The sequence below is a fragment of the Crocodylus siamensis genome, chromosome 1, assembly GCF_052110815.1.
Source record: "Crocodylus siamensis isolate JL-2025a chromosome 1, ASM5211081v1, whole genome shotgun sequence".
NCBI lineage: Eukaryota > Metazoa > Chordata > Crocodylia > Crocodylidae > Crocodylus > Crocodylus siamensis.
Genome location: NC_143395.1, coordinates 406,502,272 through 406,529,763, shown reverse-complemented (window position 1 = coordinate 406,529,763; position 27,492 = coordinate 406,502,272). Strand labels below are relative to the sequence as shown.

Below are 27,492 nucleotides of genomic sequence, written 5' to 3'. Positions count from 1 at the left end.
CCGTTGCTTTGGGAGGTCTTTCCTCCAGCAACAGTAGACCCCACAGACACTGGCAGAGGGGCTGCGGGAGCTGGACCTGGAGATGGGCTATAATGCACATGACAACGTACATATGAACCCGAGTTCCCAGGACCCGAAGCAGCCCCGCTCCCACCACGCCTAAAGCGGCTCAGCCCGTGCACGCAGGCGGGCGGGGGTTTTCCTGCAGTGTGGCAGCTGCGCGTTACGACACGGCGCAAAGGTGGGGGGCAGCGCTTTACGGCAGCGTGTCTGCCTTAGCCCGCCCGGGCGCGCTTTGCGGCGGCGTGGCGGGGGGCGGGGAAGATGTCTGAGCGGGGAGAGGCGCCGGCGGCGGGCGCGGGCGGCGAGATGCCGGCCAAGAAGCAGAAGCTGAGCAGCGACGAGAACAGCAACCCTGGGGACCTGTCCGGCGACGAGAACGTGAGCGGGGCGGCGGGGCTGGAGGCGGCCTCGGGCCACCCTCCGCTTCGGGGCCGCAGGGGCCCAGGGCCGGCCAGGCGCATCCATTGGGGCGGGGGGCAGGAACCCCTCCCCCCCCGCTCGGAATGGAACAGGCCCGCGGGCGGCCACGTGGGGGCAGCATCACAGGTGTCATGGGGGGAGGGGTTCCTGCCCCCCGCCCATGGGGTCTGTTTTTTGGGGGGAAATGGAAATGGGGGGCTCCTCACGGGCAGGGTAGAGACATGAAGTCTGGGATTGGCGGGGCCCTGTGCACATGTGTGTGCTGGGCTCCTGGTAACAGGTGGCAATGGTGCAGGGTCCTGAAAAGATTGTGTGTGTGGTGGGGGGTGTATATAGGGGCTTGTATACTTGTGTGTGGCACATCAGGTAGGCCTGCCTGAAGGCCTGAATTTCCTTAGCACTGTCTTAAACAGCGAGGGGCAGCTGTTTTGGGCAGGCATGTCACAGCTTATCCCTGCATCCTCCCCCAAATGTCACTTGTCATCCCCTTCCCCTGCCTGATCTGTTGCTCTGCTTTCTGCTCCCTGCCCCATCCGCCACTGGGCTGCTTGTCTCCTCCCCAGTCTGTGCGTTGCCAGACTGCCAGTGCTACTTGTGCTACTCGGGCTGCAGGTTGAATGCCCCTGAGCGGAAACAGCCAGATGTACGTATTTGTGGCCAAAAACTTCAAAGAAAGTTGCGCTGCTGAAGCAAAGGTTTAAGGATATGAAACAAAACTGTTGAAGTGATGAGTCAACTCTTGACAGCTGTGGCCTCCTCTGTAGGTACAGAAAGAATATGTTCTTCATGTCTGATGTTCCCTTCTGTTCCACGACTAGGTCATTCATAATTGGGAAACTGATGTGAACCAGGAAAGCTTGGGCTTTCTCTTTTAACATATAAATAAAAATTAGGTATGAGGCTGAGACCTTAGTTCTCAGTCCTTGACTGTCATAGGGCTGCGCTCCATGGCGCTGGTGGAGCTGATCAGAGTGCAGCCCTGTAGTGGGAAGTGAGGAGAGCCAGGGCTACGTTCCCCACCGGGCTGAGCAACATAGGGCTGCAGAACCACTTGGAGCGCAGCCCTGGTTCTCCCCTGCCTCCTGCCACCGGGCTGTTTCAAAATTCGAAACGTTTTGAAGCTGTTTCAATGCTTTTTTATTTCAATTTTGCTGTTTTGAGCTCAAAATGCGTCAAAACAGCTTCGAAATGAAACACTCAGCGACATCTCACACAGCCCTACCAGTTGATTAAAAAGCAAGTAAGGCCAGGTGGAGGAATTGAGTTTGACAGTGATGTTTTATTGTATACGTGCATAGGTACTTACATCTCTGTAAAAACACTTTTCAGTGCAGTGTTACAATAAATTGTGACTTGACCTTTGTAGAAAAATGTCTCAGTAAGTACTCCCTTTCTCCATCCTGCAAGGGGCTACAAATAGACTGAACAGAGGTCACTGTAAGACTGAGATCTCAGAAATTAACTTTAAAATCTATGGAAATGTCTCTCAGATCTCATACGTGAAAGAATGACCAGAAAGTTAGAAACATATAAGTGCCAAGGAATATATGGATATCTAAGAAATCATGTCCTGTTTATTTTTATTCATTGCTTTTTGGTTCTTTTTTCCTAAAGAATAACAGATTCTCAGTAGATGGTAACTATTAAGGCAGGTATTGATAGTTAAATATAACCTCTACCAATTTGATACTTGTCTCTACTATCCTTCTCTACTAACCTGAAGGATATATTAAGTATACAGTTGAGAAGTTTTACAGTTTAGAAACAGTTTGATATATATTAACATAATAAAATGCAATAATTACCTCATTCATCATTACCTACTTGCCAAACAATTTGTTTTTGTTTTTGGGATGTTCGTAAAGCTTCTTCAGGGTAGAAATCTGATTTCAATTAAAATGCTGATTGTCTGCATTTTAATTAATTTTTTTATTAGTTAAAACTAGGTTAAGTGTTAGGTACAACACAAAAGAGCCATATTGAATCCCATTTAATATGTAAAGCTAACTGATTAGTTAAATAAAAGAAGCATTTGTATTCTGTAAATTGAACTGATTGTTTCTGGTCATGATGGTTCAGAAGCACAAAAAAGAGGACTTCTTCACAAACTCCTCCAGAAGAGTGCTAACCCTTGCTGTAACCTCCTAGGCAGAAAGGACTTGGCAAAGAACAAAATCCCCACGTGTCCAGAACTGACATCGTGTAGGCATGACTGCCTCGCATCTAAGCCCATTTGGGATCTTTATACTAAGCCCAAGCCCACTGAAGATGCCAATCTGATAGGCCTGCTTTGAGCACACCTACTACATAATGACAGGAAAGAGTACAGCAAGAAATTGCAGTCTCAGCCACTTTCACTCCAAAACACAACTAGTGGAGCTACTGCTCACCTTATAGATATAGATATATAGATAGATTTATCTATCTATCTATCTATCTATAGATAGATAGCCTTGTGGTTAGAGCTCTTCTGCAGAAAGTAGCAGATCAAGGTTCAATGCCTGCCTCAGTTTTACCAAGTACAAACTCCACACTCTCACTTCCTAAAACTGTCCTGATCCCCAAGATACAATCAAGTCAGGGGCGAGGCACTCGCCACTCCTCCAGTTGAAGGTGCACTCCACTGTACAACATATTACATGATGCCTTGCGACAAAGAGACAAAGCACGAATAAGCACAACTCTATAGTTAAGTGAAGAAGGTGCTCAGGTGGGAGGAGATAGTTAGGGGCTTCAGTCCATTATCCTGAGACACAAGATGCATTGAGACAGCCACAAAACAAAGAGTCTCGCATTTGGGTTAAAAGGTTAACTCCTTAGTGAGTGATGCAAGTTTCTACTCAGGTCTCCCCCTTGGGTGGATGCTGTAATCACTAGATTGCTATGTTGAAGGTGGTACCTGATACCTCTCTCATCCAGCAGGTGTTTTGAAAATAACATGCCAGACTTCTATTTCCAACTTTGTAAAAGTTCTTCTAGGTAGAAATGAAAATTCATATCTTTGCAATCTCCTGCACCTGATGACGGGTGCCCGTGCCTGAAGGCTTGCAAATAAAGAATTTTTTTTGGGAATATCTAGTTGGTCTACTAAAAGATATCACCTCTGCCATGAGTTTTGATTCCTTTTTCCTCTAGACCAATATGACTACAATCTGGATACCATTTCCAACTTTGGCACTTAAGTCCAGCAGAGTGTTTCGGTCTATGAATTCCAGAATGTAACTTGGGTCTTTAGCCAAGCTTCTAAACCCAAAAGAGGGTGTGGTGGGATTTAGCATCTCCCATTAATTTCCTTATGTATGTATGCCCACTCCTGTGTGCTGCGTGATGTGAACCTCATCCTGAGACCTCCCCAACACTGCTCATGCATTTTGAAATAAATTTTTGTATCGGACTTGGGGCACCTGGGTGTCAGAATTGGACTCTGTAGGCTTAAAATTACTATTGCTTCTGTCCCCTTGTAAGGCAGTGCCATGAGTCAGGATCTGAAAACTAAGGTCTCAGCCTCATACCTAATTTTGATTCACAAGTTAAAGAAAAAACCCAAGCTTTCCTGGTTTTCTGATTTACATGAGTTTCTCAGTTATGAATGACCAAGTCGTGGAACAGAAGGGAACATCAGAAGTGAAGAACATGTTCTTTCTGTACCTGCTGAAGAGGCCACAACTGTCAAAATTTGACTCATCACTTCAACAGAGTTTTGCTTCAGATCCTTAACTCTTCGTTTCAGCAGCGCAACTTTCTTTGAAGTTTTTGGCCACAAACACGTACCATTTTGCTGTTTCAGCCCAGGGGCAGCCAACCTGCAGCCCAAGTAGCACTGGTAGCCTGGCACAGAGCAGGCTGGGGAGGGGACAGACAGCACAGTGGCAGATGAGGTAGGGGGCAGAAAGCAGAGCAGCAGATCAGGCAGGGGAAGGGGACGGCGGTGGCACTTGGGGGAGAATGCAGGGAGTTGTCCGGGCTGCTTTCCATGGGGCTGGTGGAGCTGATTGGAGTGCAGGCGGGAAGCGGACGGGGCTGGGGCTGTGCTGGCTGTGAGGATGGAGCTGGAGGACCTGGGCAACTATAGGCCCGTCAGTCTTACCTCAATCCTAGGGAAACTCTTTGAGAAGATCATCAAGGAGCACATCTGCGATGGGCTGGCTTCAGGGATGATGCTTAAGGGCAACCAGCACAGTTTCATTAGGGGCAGGTCATGTCAGACCAACCTGATTGCCTTTTATGATCAGGTCACAAAAGCATTGAATGCAGGTGTTGCCATGGACGTAGTCTTTCTGGACTTCAGCAAGGCCTTTGACACGTCTCCCACCCTATCCTCATTAAAAAACTAGGTGACTCTGGAATCGATGCCTACACAGTCAGATGGATGGCAGATTGGCTGAAGGGTCATACTCAGAGGGTGGTGGTGGACGGGTCATATTTGACCTGGGGGGAAGTGGGCAGCGGAGTCCCCCAGGGCTGGACCCACGCTGTTCAATTTCTTTATGAGCAATTTGGACAATGGGGTGAAAAGCAACCTCTTTAAATTTGCTGATGATACCAAAATTTGGGGTGAGATGAGCACGCTAGTAAGGAGGGAAAGACTGCAGCAAGATCTGGATAGGTTACAGGGGTGGGCTAACAAAAACGGGATGTGTTACAATACTGACAAGCGCAGGGTGCTGCACTTGGGCAGTAGTAACCAGCAGCACACTTATAAGATGGGAAACTCCCTCCTTGAGAGCATGGAGGCAGAAGAGGATCTTGGAGTCATTATTGACTCCAAGATGAACATGGGCCAACAATGCGAGGTCACGGTTGGCAGGGCTAGTCGGACCTTGTCATGCATCTACAGCTGCATCTCGAGTAGGGCCAAGGAGGTGATCCTCCCCCTCTATGCGGCACTGGTCAGGCCACAGCTGGAGTACTGTGTCCAGTTCTGTGTGCCCCACTTCAGGAGGGATGTGGACAACGTTGAGAGGGTCCAGAGGAGGTTCACCCGCATGATCCGGGGACAACAGGGCAGACCCTACAATGAGAGACTGTGGGACCTGAACCTGTTCAGCCTTCACAAGAGAAGGCTGAGGGGGGACCTGGTGACTGTCTGTAAACTCACTAGGGGGGACCAGAAGGGCTTGGGAGAGACCTTGTTTTCCCTAGTGCCCTCTAGCATAACAAGGAATAATGGCCACAAGTTGTTGGAGACTAGGTTTAGATTAGACATCCGTAAGAACTACTTCACAGTTGGGGCGGCTAGGATCTGGAACCAACTTCCAAGGGAAGCGGTGCTGGCTCCTACCCTGGGGGTCTTTAAGAAAGGCTTGATGCCTACCTGTCTGGAGTCATTTGAGCCCAGTATTTCTCCTGCCCAGGCGGGGGGTCGGACTTGAGGACCTACAAGGTTCCTTCTGACCCTACTTCTATGATTTGCCAGCCCCACGGAACAAAGCCCGGCAGCAGGAGGTGGGGAGAGCCGGGGCTGTGCTCCCTGGGGCTGGCAGAGCTGATCAGAGTGCAGCCCAGCGGCGGGAGGTGGGCAGAGCCAGGGCTGCGCTCCACCTTCCGCCACTGGGCTGAGCTTCATGGAGCCCAGCGCTGGTCCCAGGCAGCAGCGGCAGCCTCCTGTCATCCAGCGCAGATCTGGGGACCCACGTCCCCGGGAGGAGTCTGGCACAGCCCTGCAGCCTTCCCAGGGGTATGAGCCCCTGGATCTGCGCCCGGATGACAGGAAGCTGCTGCTGCTGCCTGGGGCCAGCAGCAGCAGCATCAGTCCTCCCTGGTGCTGGATGTGGGCTATGCCCAGCGCCAGTCCCAGGTGGCAGCCTCGTGTCGTCCGGCACAGATCCAGAGACCCACGCCCCCAGGAGGAGTCCAGCACAGCCCTGCAGCTCTCCCAGGGGTGTGGGTCCCTGGATCTGTGCGCCAGATGACAGGAGGTTGCCACTGTTGGCAAGCGTCATGAATTTTGCTTCCAAGACTTGGAGGTGTATTTTCTGATAAAACTCTGCACCTATCTCCTTGAAACTTGGCGGGCTTTGTCCCCTTGGAAGCGGCTACCATCCCTGCAATTTGCATCTGAATCAGGCAACAAATGAAAATGTTTTAGGCATCAATCCCCTTTATAGCCTATGGGTGAAACGTTGAAATGAGTCAAAACAACACCACAATTTTGATGAAATGAAATGGGACGGTGCTTCGAGACAAAACAATGAAATGAAACACTGTCCTTTTGAAATGGCAAAATGGACATCAAAATGAAATGATGGTGTTTTGCACGGCCCTATTAACTAATTCTAACAGTGTGATTTGCCTCATAGTGGCCAGGGACCTGGGACCAGCCAGCCCTGTTGGATAATTTTACCCATAGAGGCCCTAGTAAGGGTGGCTTGTGGGATGTTGTTTCTGTGTCAGACACAAAAAGAGGTGCCCTAGCATCCTGATTGGGTTAAGGGAATAGCTTTCATTTGAGCTGATGCATCCAAGAGCCTGAAGAAGTGCTGGATTGTTTTCTGGGCTGCTTAAGGAGCTCACAGCTCTCTGTTTCCCCCCCACTTTCTTTCTCTTTACGGCCTCTACTCCTAAAAATCTGTTCTGTGCTTTGGTTGTCAGTTGCCTTCACTGCTGTAGGATCCCCTTCAGCTTCTCTTGCATTGTCAAAGTGTGCTGAAGTAGTACCTTTCCTACTATTCTAATAATTGCAAGAATCCATTGTCTTCCACAAATCCTTTGTTGGCTTCCTTGCCTTTGTCCATTTTAGTTTCCATCTTCACCTTCAGGAGTCCAAAAAGCTCAGTTCCTGTATTTATTTCCATTCTTTTGATCTCTAGGACTGTATTCAGTCCTCACCAGATTGCCCCTCCTCCTCTCCGCTGATTCCACCTTTCTTTAGTCTTCTCCCAACTCTTAAACTGCTTCCTCCTTTTCTCTCCCAGACTCACTCTTTTATAAAGCTTTTTAATGTTTCCTTTTCCAGATGTACCATCTTGTATTTTGTCTCATTTGAAATAAAGTCTTGTAGTCCCTGTTCAGTTAGCTCAGACCATCAGGCAGTGGGCAGACCCCCTGCAGAGGTCATTCAGAGCCAGCAAACTGCAACAAATAAAGACAGCACTTGTATTTGACACAAGTGAATTTGAAGAGAGTTTTGCCAGAGTAAAAGCTAAAAGTTTTGGTATTGTAAACTCAGTGAAGCAGAGACTGTCTTTGGTTGTTGTGAGACATGGTATACAGTAATGACCTGTATGACAATTTATAATGTAGTAAAACATTAGCCAGAGCCTGTTACATTTTTCTTATATTTGATCTCTATCATCTTTGCTGAGTTCTGTACTTTGGCTTTCAGTTCCCCTTATATCTAATTTGCATGCTTGCTTTCTGTACAGCAGAGTACAGAAAACTTAATTTTGTAACTGTTAAATACACAGTGTTTTACATCTTTTACAGGTCTTATTGTTAGCTTTAATATTTGTCTTTGACTTATAAATATGGGAAGGAAGAGAGAGAACAGTTTGAATGTCTTTTATATGGCGGGGGGAAAGCATATGTAATGTTGTGTAGGAAGCTGTTTCTTGAAACTGTTATTGCATGCAGCTCAGGTGACTGTTGGCTTTACTTAAAAATCTTACATAGTAAGACCTCGCACAATAGTGTCTGTGTCACATGAAGCTGTTCTTCAACTCTCAGCAAAGTCTAATGGATGCTAAATGTCAACAGCTTAATAGAGTAAGGTTTAGATTACAGAGTAGAGAATCAAGGCTTTTTTTGTGAAAGCGAGGCTATTTTACAGAGCATTGTAATGCCTAGACCTTCTAAAGTACTTCATGAATTATTGTAAGTTAAACTAAATTACAGTTATCAAAGTAACTGAACAATATACATTTCATGACACAGACACATTGTCTTTACTCTCCTTCATTTGTCTAACTCATGAAAGTCCCCAGTTTTCAACAGTCTGTCTAATTAATCTTGCTAATGAGTGAATGTCTACTATATCTCTTGTCACTCAAAAGCTTGGGCTTTACCCACAGAATAAGTTTCAGTATATAATGTAGTGGTTCTCTTGTTGGGTGCAGGCTGCTTGCTGGAGGCTTGGGCTCTCTGCCCTGCTGCTTTCCACTGGGGCCTCTGTGACCCAGCAGGTGGGACCTGATGTGGCAGGGTAGAGTGGGGCTGGTTGGAATAGCTCGGTGCCACTGCAAGCCCCACACTGCCATGGCAAGGTGCCATCTGCCTGCCCTACAACAGTGAGAGGCACAACTCTGCACCAGGTACCCCCCAGATGCTGCCAGACAGGCAGGGGGTACTTCACTAGGCTGACATGGGGCTCGCAGCAGCAAGGAGCTTCCCCGCCCAGCCCCTTTCTGCTCTGCCATGCTGGATCCTACCCAGTGGGTTGCAGAGGCCCCGGAGAAGGGCAGCAGGGCAGGGAGCCCAAGTCTGCCCCAACCCCTCCCATGCACAGATCTTGTGAGAGGGAGCACGTGCCCCCCATGCCATCTCCTGAGAGTGTATGCAGCAGTGGGGAGGCAGACCCACTGCCCATCCCCTAGACGAGATGCCCTTGGCTCTGTTCCGCTCCCCACTGAGGCTCTGTGGGTGTGCATAGCCTCAAGCCCCATGTACCACCCCAGCTGGGCAGCGGCAGCAGTCCCAGCCCTGCCCAACCCCCTCTCTCCCTTCCTATGTAGGCCTCCATCCCTGTTCCCCCACCAGACTTACCTGCGGGGAGCTGCTGTCCAGGCTGCCTGGCAGCCATGTGCATGCCTATCTGTGCACATGGTGCCCCCTGCCTGGCTGCCTTCCTCCTGCTCTCATAAGCCCTTTGCAGGCTGGAACTCTTTGCAAAAATGGAAAATTTGTGTGTTAAAATGCAAAATCCTGTGTTTTTCTCAAAAGGGAAAATCTGTGTGTTTTTCCATTTTCCTGTGGGAAATGGAAAACTCGGATCGCTGCTTAACACTAAATCTCACCTCGGCCTCCCTTTTCCAGTTTTTCAGTTGTTGCATTCTCCAGTCTGTTCTGCATGCATAGAGCATTCTGTCAGAAATAGTCCCAAGAGCTGTTGTTCAGTTCTTTTAGTCAGTCCTCCGGACTTCTGCAGTGACATCTTTCGTGTGTAGTGAACTAACAGTAGCTGTTGGAGAGGTGACTTTGCCAAAGTTTTTGTGGATGGTGGAATCATTGACTTGTGCATGTAGCCATGAATCCTCCTCAGTTTGTTACCATTGTTCTTGTCTTCCCCTTCCTATAGTTTGTCACACTTGTATGAGCTCAGACTTAGCTTTTTAGGCCATTGGGCCATGTCTTTGTATGTGGATGATGCCTGGTACCGTGGGCTCTACCTTAATAGTTATTACTAATTGAACAGACATAGCCATTACCTGGAGCTAGGAAGTTGTGCTCTGTCTTGTTTGTGCCTTTCTGTTGCCTGTTCCACACACACATCCACTTCCGTGGTTAGCTTATTATACAGTTTTGGGGACAGCTTCAGGTAAGGAATGACCCCAAGGGTTTTGCTTCTTTGACCAGAGCTGCAGAGGACTTGGCCTATCGGAGAAAAAGGGTGACTCCCACTTCTAAGAATAACAGACAAAGCTTCTTGGGAGCTCACTGCCTCTCTAAGGCAGGTGTATCCTTAAAAAATTGTCTTGGCATATCTGAGCTGGTTGTTGTCACAAGTTGTCTTTACTGGAATGATTATGCTGATGATGGTGTGACTGTATGTGGTATTGCATCTAGCTTATACCAGAATAAAGACTTTTACTTGGTACCAACATCTATACCAGATGATGTTGCTGGTTAGCTTGTACCAGCAAAATGCTCCCGGTGCTGGCAAAGTAAGCTTCCAGAGAAATATGTGAAGGCTTCAGACATATCCATGAATTATCTTCCTTGGGTTGACCTGGGATAACTTCTGACTAGAATCTGTGGTGGAGGGCTAAGTGGGGGTGAAATTGGGAAATGCGCAGAGATTTGCAAAGACTCAGGGTGAAGTCTACCCCAATGAAGCTGAGCTTCTGAGGACGTTTTTTGGTTTGCAGGGAAATGACCAGAAAAGGGGTAAATCCCTCCATGGCTTGGCGAGTTCACTTGCAGCCTTTCATTTTTCAGAGGTACTGGGCACGTCTACACATGCCATGGATTGTTGAAGCAAATAATAAATGAGTGCACAGTAACCACCGTTATTGCACAGTCCTGGCACCGCACAGGTCATTTCTGGCACTACTGTGCAGTAGCTTGTTGCTACTGTGCAGTAGTGTCAGCGTCACGATTTGTGCCTGCCTGCCAACGCTACATCCCTGTAGCTTGTCACTACAGTGATGTAGCATCTCATGTAGATGCACCCACTGAGACTTAAGTCCAGTGGGAGCTGTAGGTGCTCACTAGCTTTGAAATCAGACCACCAATCTCTTTGATTTAGTTACACCTTTCTATAAAATGTGGAGAACGTGTGGCTACTTCACAGAAGAGTTGAGAATTGATTTTGTAGTATCGCATACTAGAAAACCTGTCGCTTTTACAAGCTAGGTGCTAATGTCTAATAACGTCAATCCAATGTAATTATTTTCAGGATGATGCTGTTAGTATAGAAAGCGGTACTAACACTGAGCGCCCCGACACCCCTACAAACACCCCCAATGCACCAGGGAGGAAAAGCTGGGGAAAAGGCAAATGGAAATCGAAGAAGTGCAAATACTCCTTCAAATGTGTAAATAGTCTCAAGGTATGTATAAATAAGCCTTAAACTGATGATGTACGGTAGGTGATGGTAGTGGTGTCCATTGTGTGTCAGATGCTGTGAATATGGAAATGGTGGTTTAAACAAATGTCTTGCTTATTGTAAAACAGCTGTAAAATCCTCTTCACGTGCTCCCTGGGGATAAAGCTGATGGCCTTGGGACTGGAAGACTGAGCAGTCTGTTCCTTTTGGTTCTTTCTTGTTTGCATGATGCTGCTCTGTGGTCTTGCTCTTCCTGAGGGATGTTTTCATTTTAAAATCTGTAAGTGTTGAAGCTCATGCTGGGATTAATCAAAATGTTTACAGGTTTTGGTTCTAAGCTACTGAACGGAGTTCTGTCATGCTTCAGTTATGTATGTTTACTAGTTTTCATCTATATTCTTCAGTTTCAGGCATTTAAAAGCTCTTCTGAAAATATTTGGTATGGGGAAGGAAGGGAAATACTGAAAGTTTTTTATCCATCAGGATCAACTGATGTTCTAACAATTCTTGTTAAGTGTGTCCATAAATTGACTTTTGTGGTTTGAAGTCATGCTTCAAAATTGGCGTCAGCACCCCCATTTATTTAATAGCTTCTGAATTTTGAATTTGAGTGTTGGTAATATTTCTGAGATCAGTTTTTTTTTCTGTCTGCGAGGAGGTTACTGCAGTCCAGATTTTCTAAAAAAATTAGCAGAGGGCTAACCAAAAGCTAATTGAACTCCGTTTAAAGGTTCTCAGTGACTTAGAGTTGGCTCTAAGGAAAGATCCCGTGTAAGGAGAGCCAAAATGTAAGAAATTATCAAGGCAGAATTTGAGTGGTGTTGAGCAGGATAATTTTTAATAGACTTCTCTTAATTCTCATTGGACTGCACAACAGAAACGTGTATACTGACAAAGCTATAGAGCCCTTGAGGTTGGGAATCTCTTGCTCCAATTTAATCCTGCAATTTTGAGCAGTATTATGGTAATGAGTACAGTCAAAATTATCATAATTAAATGTTCTATATGATCTGGAAACTTCATTTATGACCCTTTGGGAAGCAGTTTGTACCACTTGGCGTGAGATTTACTAACCTTTGGGAGTACATCTCTTGTACTCTAATGAAAAAGCAATGCAACAAGTTGAAGAAACTGAATTTCATGTTATTATCCAGTGGAATAAAATGTTCCCATTCTCCTTCCCCGTCATCTTTACTGGTTTTGTCCCAGTTTGTCCTTAAGGAAAACTTCAGTTGTGTTCATTCCTCACTGCTTTGGATGTAAAATCATTATGATCAGTTCTGAAAAAAACATTACTCTAAAAATGTTTTTCCAACTTTGGTGTATGGGCAACTTTAGGTGGAGCTTAAGTGCCAGGAAAACAAGGAAGTATAACTTTCCAAATAAAGCAGCCTTAATTTCCTGTTAGTCTTAAGCTACTTTTTGCAAACTAGTTATTTACATTCTATAAAGGTAACCAGAATCTTTTCCATTTTCTGGTTAGGATGTGGTGGGAAGTGAGAACTGGTATGTGTATAGACTCAAAGTTTAAGAAATAAATAATCCCAGTACACATGCATATGCACTAAAGTCTTTTCTTTTTAAAGAGAATGTGTGTGTCTAAGAAAACAGCAGTTTCTTGAGTTAATGTCAGTACCAAGGGTATAAAACATATTTGTCCTTTGAAGTCAACCTCAGATTCTTGACATGATTATAGAGCTAGCTATCCATGTGCCCCCTCTTGGTATCTGGGTGATGTTAATAGTTTTGGTCTTGGTACCTGCTTCAGGGTGTTATTTCTGCAATTTTCCCCACTCTAACCAGGAGCAAGGTCAAACTACCTTATGTTTACAAACTGATTATCACCACTGAAACGCTCTTGACTAATTTAACTCCTTTATGGTTGTATTTATGTATATAGGTCTGACTGAAGTGTGATCATTTGGGTTGCCTTCATGTCTTGTGATATGGATACACAGCCTTTTAAAAATGTGTTGTTTTGTGTTTGTTTGTTTTTTTAGCAATCGGAACAAATACCAGAATGGGGAACAATTGATCTGTATGACTTGCCTTTAAGTAGTGGTAACCTAAGGCAAGCTTAATTTTCTGCAGCACCTTGGTGGCTTGTCTGTCCTGGGGAGATGCTGGCACTTCCTGTTTAAGGGCACCCATTTGTAGGTTGTCTGGCCATCTTTTAAAAATATTTATCGATCTATCGATCGATCAATATGTGTCTCTGTATGTGTAACATGTATGTAAACAGACAGGAATTGGTTGAGACTGTGAAGGTGGAAGGTAATTTGGGTGACAGCAACCACAAAATGATAGAGTTCAAGATCCTATGGGGCGGAAGGAAGGAGGACAGCTGAATAAGGACATGGGACTTCGGAAAAGCAGCCTTTAGTAAACTTGGGGACTTAGTGTGTAGAATCCTATGAGAGGCAAGCCTGAAGGGAAAAGCCATCCAAGAGAGTTGGCTGTACTTTATGGAGGCTCTTTGAAGGGTGCAGGAGCAAGCTATCCGGAATGGTGGAAGAATGGAAAGTGCAACAGAAGACCAGCCTCGACTAGACAGCAGTTTCTTCAAGGAGTTGAAACTCAAAATGAATTCTATAGAAAGTGGAATAAAGAGGGATTCTAGTGATATGTCAAAAGTAAGAGGAAGACTGGAGAAACCATAGGTCCCTTATGGGATGCAGGAGGCAATCTAGTTAGAGAAGGCTGAAGTATTTTAATTCCTTTTTCTTTACTTGAGCTTTCACAAATAATGGCAGCTCCTAGGTGGCAGTGCAGTTGGCCTTAGAGGGAAGGAGAAAAACAGCTTATAGTAATGGCAGAACATGTTGGAGAAGCTAGATACTTCCAAGTTGGAAGAGCCAGATAGGGTGTACCCAAGGGTACCAAAGAAGCTGGCTAAGGTAATTTCAGAGCCATTGGCTATCCTTTTTGCGAACTCTTGGTGGTAGGATAGGGTCTGGATGACTGAAAATGGGCAAGTATAGTGCCCATCCTTAAGAAGAGGAAGAAGGAGGATCCAGGGAACTACAGACCAGTCAGCCTTACCTCAATACCTTGAAAGATTGTGGAGCACGTCCTCAAGGAATCCATTGTGAAGCACCTAAAGAATAGGGTTGTAAGGGAAAGCCAGCATGGATTCATGCAGAACAAGTTATGCCTGACCAAGCTGAATTCCTTCTATGATAAGGTGATAGGCTCTGCGGATGAGGGGGAGACCAGTGGATATGAAAGAGCTTGATTTTTAGCAGGGTTTTTGGCAGTCTCCTGATGGTATCATTAACAAGCTAAGGAAATACAGACTAGATAGTTTCGTAGTTCCTAGGGTCGGAAGGGACCTGAACAGATCATTGAGTCCGACCCCCTGCCGTGGGCAGAAATGAGTGCTGGGATCATAATACCCCAGCCAGGTATCTATCCAACAAAATATCTTTGTTAGTTATTAAAGGACATCCATTTTGGTCACTGCTTATATTGTTTTTTAAATTTATATTTGCCCTGTTCAGGAAGCCTCAAGGCCACTTAAAATAAATGATAAAAACCCCACAGATAAGGAACAATAGTAGACTCTGCAAAGTACACCACAAAATGTGAAAATTTGAGTCCTTGTCTTTCTTTCCTACTACTGCTTCCCTGCCTCATATGAGCAAACGCTGCAGCCAATTCTAACTGTACTTCCCAACCCACATGCACATCTAGGCATAGGAAACTTCTTCCCATTCTCCTGCCTCAGGCCCATGGGAGTTCCTCCCCTCAATGTTACTCCCAGGTCATCTTCCCTGGGAGTAACAGAGGGTCTGTGGCTGTCCCAAAAAAACTCTTAACTTCTCCCCCTAACAAACACAACATAAAATTCAAAAGAACCATAGTAGAAAGGCCATCTTAAACATCACCCTTTGGTGGCATCCCAAGGCAGGCCTCACCTAGGGGGTTCTGTAGGACTTCCATGCTGTCTGGGTCCTTTTCCCTTAGTTGGGTTGGCCAAGATGGTTATAAGCATCAATTGTTTTATTAGCTTTTAAGATTTGTTATAAGTGTATCTGTATCTTTTACAGATTTAGATTGTGCACGGTTATTTTAACGTTTGGCAATTCTGTCCTAATTCAACCAAATGCTTGGAAACTAGTTTAATTGTTAACTTCACAGAGGTGTTGTAGCTAGGAACATAATCACCATGTTTATACTGGGAACCTCTACTATTTCATTATAGTTGCCTAGTTAAAAACTAAGACATACAAGCTGCTACTGTCTGCTTGTGCCTGTTATGGACAGTTATAACCCATATAGTTTTTACCTGTACTTCTGATACACCTTATACTACGATTTGAGTAATAGTCTGGATGTATATTGTATTAGTATAAAGAAATATTCATGTAGATGTAATCTGGCCTACACTACAAAGTGTTGCTGGCACAGCTACATTGGTTGGGGGTGTCAGAAGGCTGTGTTCTCTATTCAGAATAGCTATGATAGAAGAGGACCTGTCATTCAGAGGTGGGTGCTAAAGAGTCAGAAAAAACGCTTCTGGAAGTATATGTTGCATCTTCCTACGGGATTCTGCTGCCATAGCTGTGCTAGCACAGCTAGAGACTGTAGGCCTCTGGTCTCAGACGCAAGTTGCCTCTTCTAAGGTCACATGACAAAAGCAGATATCAAAAACTACAAATAGAACCTGGGAGTTCTAATGATCAGTTTCAGTCTTAAATCATTAGACAAAATATTTTCTTTCCTTTTAAAATGCCAGAGAAATAGAATGTACCTTAGTACAGTGGTGTTCAATCTTTCAGCTCCTTGGACCAGGTGAATAGTGTGGGGTTGGTTCGTGAGCTGGGTCCCTCTCAGATTGGGCCCCATGCCACACCAGCCCTGCGTGCCCCATCTAACTTTACAGGGTCACACTGTCTGCCTGCAGAGCTCCTCAGAAGTCCAGAAATTCAGAAGCAGGGGAGCAGCAGTTAATGCTGTCACTGTTCCTGTGCTGCCAAATTTTCAGGCCCTTGGAGATGCCTGCTGATTGAATGACTGGGCTCTGCAGGCCTGATACGGCCTGTTGGCCAGGAGTTGAGCACCCCTACTTTACTGGCATTAAGACAACAGAGTTTTGTGATACAAATTTTTAAAAATGTTCATAAAATTCATATGCAAACATAGCAGTGTAGGAAGAGGCTGCACCAAGTAAGTTAGTTTGCCCTATGGAATGAGTTTCATTTCTTAGAAACAAGCATCTGTAATCTTTGTCCCTTTGCATTTCTGATTTGGCTTTTCCTTTACAGGAGGACCATGGCCAGCCTTTGTTTGGAGTCCAGTTTAACTGGCACAGTAAGGAAGGTGACCCGTTAGTTTTTGCCACTGTAGGCAGCAACAGAGTGAGTAACAGACTCCATTTCTACCTGATATGCCCCTGTGGTTGTGTCTTTGTTTGTCAGTTCCTCTTTCTTCCAGTCACTCTACTTATGCCTTGTGTTAAAATACTATGCTGTGAAATGGTGTGTCTGTTTTCTCCCAGAGTTTGTAAATGTGCCCAAGAAAAACAAATCCAGTAGAGTATAGTGTGATGGTACACTTGAGCTATTTGAGAATACAGTTATCTGTTTTATTAAAACCTCTTCACTCATGGGAACCAGTGGGGGCCAGCCTTTTTGATAGGCATTCCACAGATTAGCCCTGTACCCTCCCCGAATGCCTCTTTGATTCCCTTCGTCTGCTTAGTTGGCTGCTCTGCTTTCTGCTTCCTGCCCTGTGATCTCTGCCCAACCTGCTACTCTGTTTTCTATCTGCCACTGTCACTTCCCCAGTCTGCTGCGTTCCACATGCACAGGATGCCTGTGCTTGTGTCACACGTGCTGCAGGCTGACCACCCCTGATGTAAACAGTAGAGATACAAATGTTTTTCCCCTGAAGTCTAGCTTTTGGAGTACTGTGTAAAAAGGGCTAAGAGATGTGGAGTGGAATCTATATAAGTTTCAGTGTGTCAGCTACTGACAGTACCTAAAGATTAGTAGCCTATGTGAAATAAATTTTCATGGATTCTTAGTTAACAGGCTTCCACATCATTACAGCTTCAGAAATAATTTGTTTCTGGAGAGCATCTGGAGCATCTTATGAATAAATGAAAATTCTTCATTTTCCAAGGTCATCCTTCTCACAATTTTTATAAGCACTAAACTAAAGCATTAAATTAAACTAATTAAAAGAAATTAAACAAGCCACGTTTCTATACAAGAGAAGTTAAACTAGATACCAGTTGCTTTTTAAAATTGGAATCCAGTTAGAACTAGTTGTATTAACTTAGTCTAAGGTATGAAATACACTTCATGTTACAAACCTGGGAAAGGCCACCATGAAGACTGCTTTCTTGAGGCAGAGGTTAAGACACTATGAATGTTTGCATCACACCATTTCCACATGACACAAAGGGACAGATAGTGGGTGGGATCTGTATAGTAAATGCGTATCACATGTTCTGTTTGAACATCAGTATACAGCTGCTTTTGGTAAATACATGCTATTTAATGTGAAAGTAATAATCCGTTCAACTCTTTCTTTTCTCCTTCCTCCCAGGTTACATTATATGAATGTCATTCCCAAGGAGAAATCCGTTTATTGCAGTCGTATGTGGATGCTGATGTATCCTCCAAAAATGATCTGTTCTAAAATTATCTGTAAGAGTAAGCTGAGAAATAGCTGTTTACTCCTTCTCAGTGTACCAAAATTGGAGAGACTACATAGGAAAGAAAATGAATATATTCCCTGGGATACAGTACTATGAGCACATTTGTTGGTGATAAAGTACATTTTTCACTATAGGTACAAACTTACCTCTGCCCAGAAATCTTCTCTTCCTTCCTAGCAATTGATATGTTATACCTGTTTCATATCAACTGAAGCCTCCCAGAACTAATACATTGTACAGTGTTTCATGCCTTCCCAACGTCCCCATGAAGCAGGTGGTGTACTCCTTTTCAACAACAGAGAAATCAAAGCAGTTGATATAAGATGTGGGGTTGAAACCTGGCAGTTCCTGGCTTGCAGTCCAAAGCTTAAACCAAATCATTACTGGTAAAGGTCTTTGTTTCATTCCTACTCTGAGTATTTTTAATGGAGGAGATGGGATAGCAGACAAAATACATCATTATAGATGTGTAATTTAGAATGAGGGCATGACAAAAAAGTATTACAGAGAAGGGTAGATTTGGTATTGATAGAAATATCAATAAATATTTAGTTGTTGAGTAGAGGCCTCTGGGCACTCACACAACTGTAATTGGGGACCTACACCAATGTGTTGTTCAAACATCTTATGCAAAACTCTGCAGCTGTTCCTTTAGTCCTTAACATAGCGCTTCTTAGGCAGATGAAAACTTTTATACTTGTGCATGGACCTACGATAGCAATACAAGTCATCCTCTTCTGGCTGTGGCTGGTTCCAGGGGTATTATTAGGATAATTAATCCCATTACAATGCAGTGTATAAAGGTGAGTGGTCACAGTACCAAATTTTAGGTTGTACCTCAACAAATTAGCAAACAGTAGTGTCTGTTCTAAACTTGTGTCGATGCAAGGGGCAGAAATAATTTTTTTTTCTCTGAAATCTGTTCTAGCACTATGTGGGCCATGGAAATGCAATCAATGAACTAAAATTTCATCCAAGGGATCCAAATCTCCTCCTTTCTGTAAGCAAAGGTGAGAACATGACCTTTTTTGGTTAAGAATCATCTACTTAAGTTAGAGTTTGTTCTTTACATATGATGCTGGATGTGAATGAAACTGATGGAAACCCACCAAAACACAGAGGTTGACAAGTGACTTAAAAATGAGTCCCTGCCACCCCCACCCCAGCCCTTGAAACTAGACCAGATTAACCTCTTTAGTTTTACATTTGTGTATGTGAAACCCACTTACTACATTAGAAGGAATTCCAGAGGACAGCATATAATCACACTTTGTAGAAAGGAAAATACATGGGTATTGGACACAGCTGAGCAAGCCGGTGTTGGGCATTGTTGGAACTTTGGGATAACGATTACTTAAATTATTTATTATATGCTGAGTTGCCCTGACATCTAGTGATGAGATGAGAACATTGCAGATATTGTTCAGCATTCGAAAAAACATCAGTTTCAGCCTCCTGTCAATCCAGTGTAAGTCAGTAGATCTCTGTTTAATTTATTGGCATTTACCTAGGTAAAATTGGTGCAAGTGAAAGAAAGAAAATGTAGATATTAATATGGGCTCATTATGAATTTTATTTAGAATGTCTAGCCAATCATAATCTCTAAACCAGAAGTATTAAACTTGTCTGGCCCCATCTGGCATGGGGCTGGTCTGTGGGCCAGATTGGCTGCATAGACCCTCTCCCCCAGCATACCTAACCGACAGCTACTCCAGCCAGGCTGAGACCCGTGCTACATGCAGCGCAGATCCCAGAGCAGCTGGAACAGACACCGTGTGAGGCACAGTCTGGCTGGAGCAGCAGCCACACTGCATGTAGTGGCCTCCCCAGAAGCTCTGGGACACACGCCACAGATGGTGCTGCTCCAGCCAGTCCAAGACTTGTACTGTATGCAGCATGAGTCTCATTGCCTGGAGCAGGCACCATGTGCAGTACATAGCCAAAAATGGGCACCACCTGTGGTGCAGTGCACTGTGGCTGCTGCTCTGTCCAGACTGCATTGCACAGGGTTCCTGTTTCAGCTACTCTGGGATCTGCCTGGAGGGTGCGGGGGAAAGGGAAGAAGACTGGGTCTGTGGGCCTGATCAGGCTCACAGACCAGCCCCATGTCATGCCCCGTGTGGCTGTGATCAGACCCAGGGGTAGCACCAGGAGTGGATAGCACCAGGAGTGCAGGCTGGTTCTAGCCCACAGGTCATATGTTTGACACCTGTGCTCTATAACAAGAATTATCAACCATGAGTATTTCATAAACTAAAAGCTGCTTTCAGTAGTACAGTATTATGGAAAAGACTGAACAAGAACACAGGAAACTTTAATTAATTCCTGTAGCTAACTTCATGTACAGTCTGATCCATAGGACACTACATTTCCTGACTATTTTATGTATACGTGTATAGTTGAAACTTTGAAAATCTAGGCTGCATGATTCTTGCTTATTGTAAACTTATATATCTAAGTGTTACTTCCCAGAGAATACCAGATGGTGAAATCACAGATCCAAGCACTGTTTAGCTACTTGTAACATTACCTGAAAGATGAGGGTAGAATAGAGAAGGAGGAAGTAGTGCAGTTTGTCTGATGTGACACCTGGCATTGTATTGGGGAGCTGAGAAAACACTTTCTTTCTATATCTGATGTGCTAAGTGACATTGTAACAACACACAGCTTGAATACCGTTGACACTTGTAGTAATCTGAGAATGTACTTGGTGTACTGTAAATACTAACATGGAATTTCTCTTCTTGAAAGTGTTGGCTAAACTGACTTTGTTCAGGTACAAATGCATAAAGGTTAACTTGTTAACTTCTGTGTTTTTATACCAGATCATGCACTGAGACTGTGGAACATTCAGACAGATACACTGGTTGCAATATTTGGTGGAGTAGAAGGGCACAGGGATGAGGTTTTAAGTGCAGTAAGTAGAAAATAGAGGGTAGTAACTTTAGATTTATGCAGGGGGTACTAATCCTGGTTAGTTTATCATTTTATCCTTTTGTGTTTTGTTCAGCTTTACACATTATGTCTCAAACTCAAACTGCATGAACAATTGAATATTTTAAATGTAGCTTTATACTGGACTTGTATAGTCCTATGTGCTGCAATCTCCCGTCCCTGTCCCCCCCCGAAAAAAATAAACAACAAAAAAACCTAAATTTGGGAACCTGCAGAAAATGAACACCTGCCCCACACCGTCTCCTTTGGAAAAGCTGGATATTTTGCAATGCCTCCTGGAGGTCAACTGCCTTGATAGGGCTAAAGAGCAGGAGTAGTGGGAAATATGAAAGGTCTTCAGATGTTCTCTACTGAAAATACTTTACAAATGACTGGACAGCATGCATCCAAACTGATCTCACCTGCTAGGTTAAAATAAGAGTCAAAAGTCTTATCGCATGTTAAGAAAATTGGTTAGTTTCTGTAACAATATCAAATGTCTGTTTTAGCAGGTGATTAGGTGAAACAATTGAAATTTAAAACACCCATATACTTCAGTATTTGTAGTCCTTGAAGTGCCATAGGTTGCATGGCATACATGTAGAACAGATTAAGGCAGCCCCTGCTCTGAAAACTGTTCAGTCCAGGGCCCTCAACCCACAAGTCCTTTAACAGAGTAACCCTTGTTGGTCTTCCATGGTGGTGGGCATAATACTAATATTAGGCAGAAGGTGCCAAAAAAGGACTTGTTTTAAATATCTTAAAACATAACTCATGATGGTGGTTTGGTTCCTGAGTGTTTGGCTGACGTTGTCTGTGCAACTTGCTATGCTTCACAGAAAGGGAAAATAAGGGAGGGAATGAATTACATTACCAGCATAGTTACCTATAGGCTTGTTTTGCCCATATTTAATGGCTCTGTGATGTATGCAATTTAAAATAATGTGCCCAGGTAGAAAACTTTCTTCGTAACTCCATTGCTTCCCTATTTCCTGAAATGTGAGGATTTATACCACTCTAAAAACTGCTTTGGGTAGGGGTTATAACTGTAGATGGTCTTACTTCATATAAATGCCCAGTCCTTTTCCTGAATTTTGCTAAGCTTTGTGCCTCAAATATTCCTTGTAGCAGTAAATTCCACAGGTTTGATGTTGTGGCAGATAACTTTATATTTGTTTTCTCTTGGTCTCACAGAATTTTCCTTTGTGGTATTTGAAAGAGTAGGCATGAATACCAGCATGTGGTACTTTTAACAAGAAAGTTTTCAATTATTATAGTTAATGTTTTTCCACCTGAAATGTGTAAGTTTAACATGCTCCATATAGTGAAAATGCTGGTGTGGCCATATTCAACATGTAATAAAAATAAAATCAGTATACTGCAAATTACTATATGTGCATATTTTTGTGTGCACAGGATTATGATCTTCTTGGGGAAAAAATAATGTCTTGTGGGATGGATCACTCCCTGAAACTCTGGAGAATCAATTCAAAGAGAATGATAAATGCTATCAAGGAATCTTATGAATACAACCCAAATAAAACCAACAGGTAAATACAATCTTGATTTTCTTTTTCCCCCCCCTCCTTCCCTCCTCCCTAGGTTTCTTTTTGAATGTTCTCACCAGGGGCCTAGATCATCTCTCAGTAAAAAATAGTGTGGGAGTTCCCTTGACTTAAGAGTTGTATTGAACTCCAAATCATTTTGTTTTATCCTACTGAAACTTGGTGGCAATAGTGTTTTGGTTAATTACAGATCTTGTCACTGTGTTTAACTCATTCCACTTCTTTCCTTTCGACTTGACCATAGAATTAACTGCTTAACTTTGGAAATACAGTTTTTATCAGTTATTAAAACTGTGCATATATCACTATATTTTAATACATGTCATAGCCATCCCTTCTGCAGCCTTTAGAGTTGGATAACTTCGGGCCTTGTGCCTCTGTTGTGACACCGGTGCACCCTGAAGATCCAGACAGATCTTGACTGGCCATCCAGCCTCCTAAAAATACTTTTCTGTTTTCATTGCCATGCTTTGATCTTACTTTTTGATTTGGATCGTAGCCCTCAAATTGCCAGAGTGATACTTCAGGTGCCTTTTTCCGCCCTGCTCATCACAGAGCTCCTGTCTGACCCAATCAATCACTCCAGGGCCTCAGTGTAGCTGGCTATGGCCAGGTTGCCCCTGATTAAGCTCAGTCTTTCTCCTGGGCTAAACTCGGCTGCTCCTGGATTCCGAGCAAGCTCAGTCTCATTCCCTTGGGCCTGGGCCTGCCCCAGATCTCCAGAACACCCAGTGTCCTCAATGCCAGGTGCCCACAGGGTCCTCACTACTCCCGTTAGCCATCCTGTGCCTTGCAGCTTAAACAGACAAAACCATCAACAAAAAGTACTCAAAACCTCCTTGTAACCCATGCAGCCCTTTCTTCAGGTCTTTCTCTTCTGTTGCTGGCTAATGCCAATCTAAGCCCTTATGGGCCTACTCATTGTAACTTGCCCCTTAACAGTGTTTCAGGGAGCTCCACTTGGCTACAATGCCTTGGCCAGATGCCTGACTGTTGTGGAGCTGTGCCCCTTCCAGCCACTGCACTCTCTCTCCCCATTACTGGGGCATTACCTAATTAATCATCCTGAACCCTGCAGCTTGCACAGCATGGGGGGTTAGGGACCCCTGTTACAATAACAAATGCAGGTAACAGATAAAGCCATATAGTAATTGGGTAATAAAAAATAAGGTTGTGAAATCTACTTTTTGATAACTATTAGCTGACTTATGGTAAAAACAGTTCATAGTTTTTAACTTTTTCTGTGAGTTTAATCTATTAAAAGTGAAATTCTCTCTCTTGTGTTTCTGGATTTGACATGTCAGTTTTTCCCACAGGCCCTTTATTTCTCAGAAAATTCACTTTCCTGACTTTTCTACCAGAGACATACATAGAAACTATGTTGACTGTGTACGATGGTTAGGAGATCTAATACTTTCCAAGGTAAGGTGCTTACTGTTCAACCATGTTGCTTAAAGCTATTTTATTTTTAAGATGTTTGTTTGCTTTTTTGGGTAGAAGTGGCTGTTAAGTTTATTTACTGTGCCATGTGATGTAGCTTTCCTAAACAGAGTGGCAAATAGTTGAATTCAGGTGCTTTATGTGTAGGCATTTTGTGTGTCAAATCTGGAATTCTTCTAAGTATAGTTCTGATAAAGACACATTAAAAGTAAAACTGGGGTTTGGATGCAATATTCAGAGGACAAAGGAAGACTTTTCTCTTTTCTGGGATAGTATGCTAGATCTTGCAACCTGAGGGAGAAATTAAATACATTTGAATCGAAAGGTCTATGGGATGCCTTCTTGTCTTAACAGTAGAAACATTTCCCCTGTAGATACTGGATTAAGGCCCTGGTTTTCAAGTCTGCTCAGAGACTTGAAAACAAGCTAGCATCTTTTTAATGAGGACAGAGTTTAAAATGGTGCTAACTTGTCTTCAGATCTGTGCATATATGGAATGAAAACTCCCTTGTTATGTTTAAGTTGTCAGAGCGCACTTCATTTTCATACTTAGAGAGGTGCCCTTTTGCATTTGAAGGTTATTGGCAAGTACTCTGGGTGCCATATTAGGAGGGTATGGACAAGACATTTGGGTAGAGAACTGTGATATCATATGATGTCTTCATGTAATGGAGGGTGGGTCTAGAGGAGAAGTTTGGTTAACATTTACAGTTCAAAACAAAGGAAAGTACTTTTATGGCTTATATTGCAAGTGATATCTTTTTCTCCTCTCTCTCTTGACAGTCTTGTGAAAATGCCATTGTGTGCTGGAAACCTGGCAAAATGGAGGATGATATAGATAAAATCAAGCCTAGTGAGTCAAATGTGACCATACTAGGGCGATTTGATTACAGTCAGTGTGATATCTGGTATATGAGGTTTTCAATGGATTTCTGGCAAAAGGTAAGCGTGAGCTTTGAAATAACTCTTCATCTGTTTGGTTTAGAGAAGGGCAAATGAGGAATTTTTGCTTGGCTCACATGTGCTAATGTGATACTAAAATTAGCTTGGTACTAAGACACGAACATTCCTGATCTATCCTGGCTCCTCACTGGGAGCCTTGTGGAAGATTTCCATCATCATTCATCTCCATTTTATGCGTAGTGGAACGGGCAAATTAATTGTATGCGGTGTAAAAATGTAATAGTTCTAGAATGACTTTAGAATATATGAAATACTGCATGTGTGTTAACTGTTGCCAGTCCTACAGTCTTTGTAAAATCCCCATTTCCATTCTTTGGTAATTGCCATGCTCTTTCTCTTGTTTCAAAGATGCTTGCTTTGGGCAATCAAGTTGGCAAACTTTATGTTTGGGATTTAGAAATAGAAGATCCTCATAAAGCCAAGTGAGTATAAATTTTACTTCCCCAGATTGTCCTTTAAAATCAGTATGTGGAGGAAGGTCATAGAAATTAAGGGCTGGTAAGGACCTCAAAAGATGGAGTCCAACTGCCCTGGTCTAGGCAGGAGTACTGCTGAGATCAAATGGTCCCAGCAAGTTGTCTGCTCAGTCTCCTCTTGAAGACTATCAAGGTTGGGAACTGCACCACCTTGGGAAGTCTAGTCCAGATTCTGGTCACCCTTACTGTAAATAAGTTCTTCCTTAGAGCCAACCTGAAACCATCCTCTAGCAGTTTATCGCCATTGCTCCTTGTCCTACCCGGGGGTGCGCTAGTGAACAAGTTTTTTTTCTTCCAGCTCTCAATATTCACCCCTTACATACTTATAGACGGCTACCAAGTCCCCCCTCAGTCTTCCCTTCCCCAGGCTGAACAGTCCCAGATCCCTTAGTCTTTCCTCATAAGGCTTGTCCGCCAGGCCCTTAATCACTCTTGTGGCACTTCTCTGGACCCTTTCAAGATTCTCCACGTCTTTTTTTTGAAGTGCAGCACCCAGAACTGGACATAGTACTCCAGCTGGGGTCTTGCCAGTGCCAAGTAGTGAGGAAGTTATCACTTCCTTAGCCCTGCTCACGACACATCGGCTAATGCATCCCACTATGCTATTAGCTCTGTTGACTACAACGTTGCACTAGTGGCTTATGTTCATGCTGTGATCAACCATAATCCTGAGGTCCCTTTCAGCCACTGTACTGGCCAGGACATCTCCTCCTAACCTATATTCATGCCACCAGTTACTTCTCCCCAGATGAAGCACTGCATTTATCCTTATTGAACTGCATCTGGTTCCGCTCTGCCCACTTTTTCAGCTTGTCCAGGTCCACTTGGATCTACATGCTATCCCCTAGCGTGACCACTTTTCCCTGTAACTTAGCATTGTCCGCAAACTTGGCCAGCACACTTTCCACATCCTCTTGTAAGTCGTTGATAAAGATGCTGAACAGCATGGGAACAAGAACCAAACCCTGTGGAACACCACTGGCCACCTCCCATCAAGACAATACAGACCTATCCACTAACACTCTGGGTTTAACCCCTTAGCCAGTTCCCAACCCAGCAGACTGTGGACTCTGTCAGCCCACAGTCGCCCAGTTTTTTTATAACAGTGTCATGGGAGACCATATCGAAGGCCTTTTTTAAATCCAAGTATACTGACAGAAAAAGAAACTGTTGAGTTAGGTAGCAGCACCTTCAGCTCTAATTTCTGTGGTAAAGGAATGGGTTAAAATTAACATTGTCTTTATTATTTGTAGTACAGTAATGCCCAGAGACCTTAATTGGGTTGAGGCTGCATTGTGCTGGATGCTGTAGGTAGATGCAGTAAAAGAAATGTCTCCTGTAAAAACTGATTAAGAGAAGAGTGTCCAAAGTTAAGAAGAGTGGGGGTTAGCAACTAATGAAGTAGAGAGAAGGAAAGGACTGCGGTCACAGTAACTCAGAGTTACATAGGTTAGCTACATGCTACGTTTTATGGGGGATTAAATATTAATTTCCAGTTGTCTGCTGGCTTACGCAAGTGACCTACTGCAGATAAGTAAGGAGATAAAACATTTGGGAGATTCCTGTTTTTCTGTCCAGCTTTTCATTTGTCCAAATAAAATTGTGTTTTCTTAATAACAGATGAATGCTCGTGTTTATTACAGAAATCCAAGTAAAGTGATACAGTGCACGTTTTGCTAAAGCTTTAGTGAAAATTAACTTTAGGGGTACAGGAAGGAATAGCAATGAAAGAATATCCCACTGGGTCAGAAGTTTACATGAGTTCAGATAATGCCAATGGCCTAGTTCTCCTGTCTTTATTTAGATAGGTGGCATCATTTTAGTCAGTAGTTTTCCACACCTGACTGGTGGCAAGGTGTATCAGGACTCCAGAATGCAATAGCAAATGCAGACTTAACTCTGCATCTAAAATGAATTTCTTTTACTTGCAGGTGTACAACACTTACTCATCCCAAATGTGTTGCTGCCATTCGACAAACCAGTTTTAGCAGGGATAGCAGTATCCTTATAGCTGTGTGTGATGATGCCAGTATCTGGCGCTGGGACAGACTACGATAAGTCAGTTTTTCGTAAAATTTAGAAAATATATTGTCAGGTTACAATATAATCTGTTAACTTGCTAGATCTGTAGTTGCATTTAAAATAGTCTTTCTCCCTCCCATGTTCAGTTGGGTGGAGCTGAACTTAGAGATGTTTACATTCTTTGTACTGTGTTCTGCTCAGAGTCTGTTGCTTTTAATAAAAAACAAATATTTTTGTAAA

At 43.7% G+C, this 27,492-nt stretch overlaps 1 protein-coding gene across 1 annotated transcript; it reads left to right on the top strand.

Annotated features, from left to right (window-relative positions):
- The first annotated feature begins 305 nt into the window (after positions 1-305).
- On the top strand, positions 306-27,492 carry EED (embryonic ectoderm development). The gene is made up of 12 exons (XM_090030618.1): positions 306-441; positions 11,036-11,188; positions 16,453-16,545; positions 17,741-17,806; positions 18,530-18,655; positions 18,781-18,862; positions 20,678-20,769; positions 22,203-22,336; positions 23,668-23,773; positions 24,575-24,733; positions 25,103-25,176; positions 27,162-27,492. Exons 1-12 carry the CDS (start codon positions 325-327, stop codon positions 27,286-27,288), a joined length of 1,329 nt encoding a protein of 442 aa, XP_089886744.1. The 5' UTR covers positions 306-324; the 3' UTR covers positions 27,289-27,492.

Bases quoted from the DNA above. Each gene is read 5' to 3' on its own strand.
- EED (XM_090030618.1), top strand. From the start codon at position 325: ATGTCTGAGCGGGGAGAGGCGCCGGCGGCGGGCGCGGGCGGCGAGATG. The intron at 20,770-22,202 runs GTAAGTAGAAAA...TTGTGTGCACAG, and splicing joins GGGATGAGGTTTTAAGTGCA to GATTATGATCTTCTTGGGGA. The intron at 23,774-24,574 runs GTAAGGTGCTTA...CTCTCTTGACAG, and splicing joins GAGATCTAATACTTTCCAAG to TCTTGTGAAAATGCCATTGT.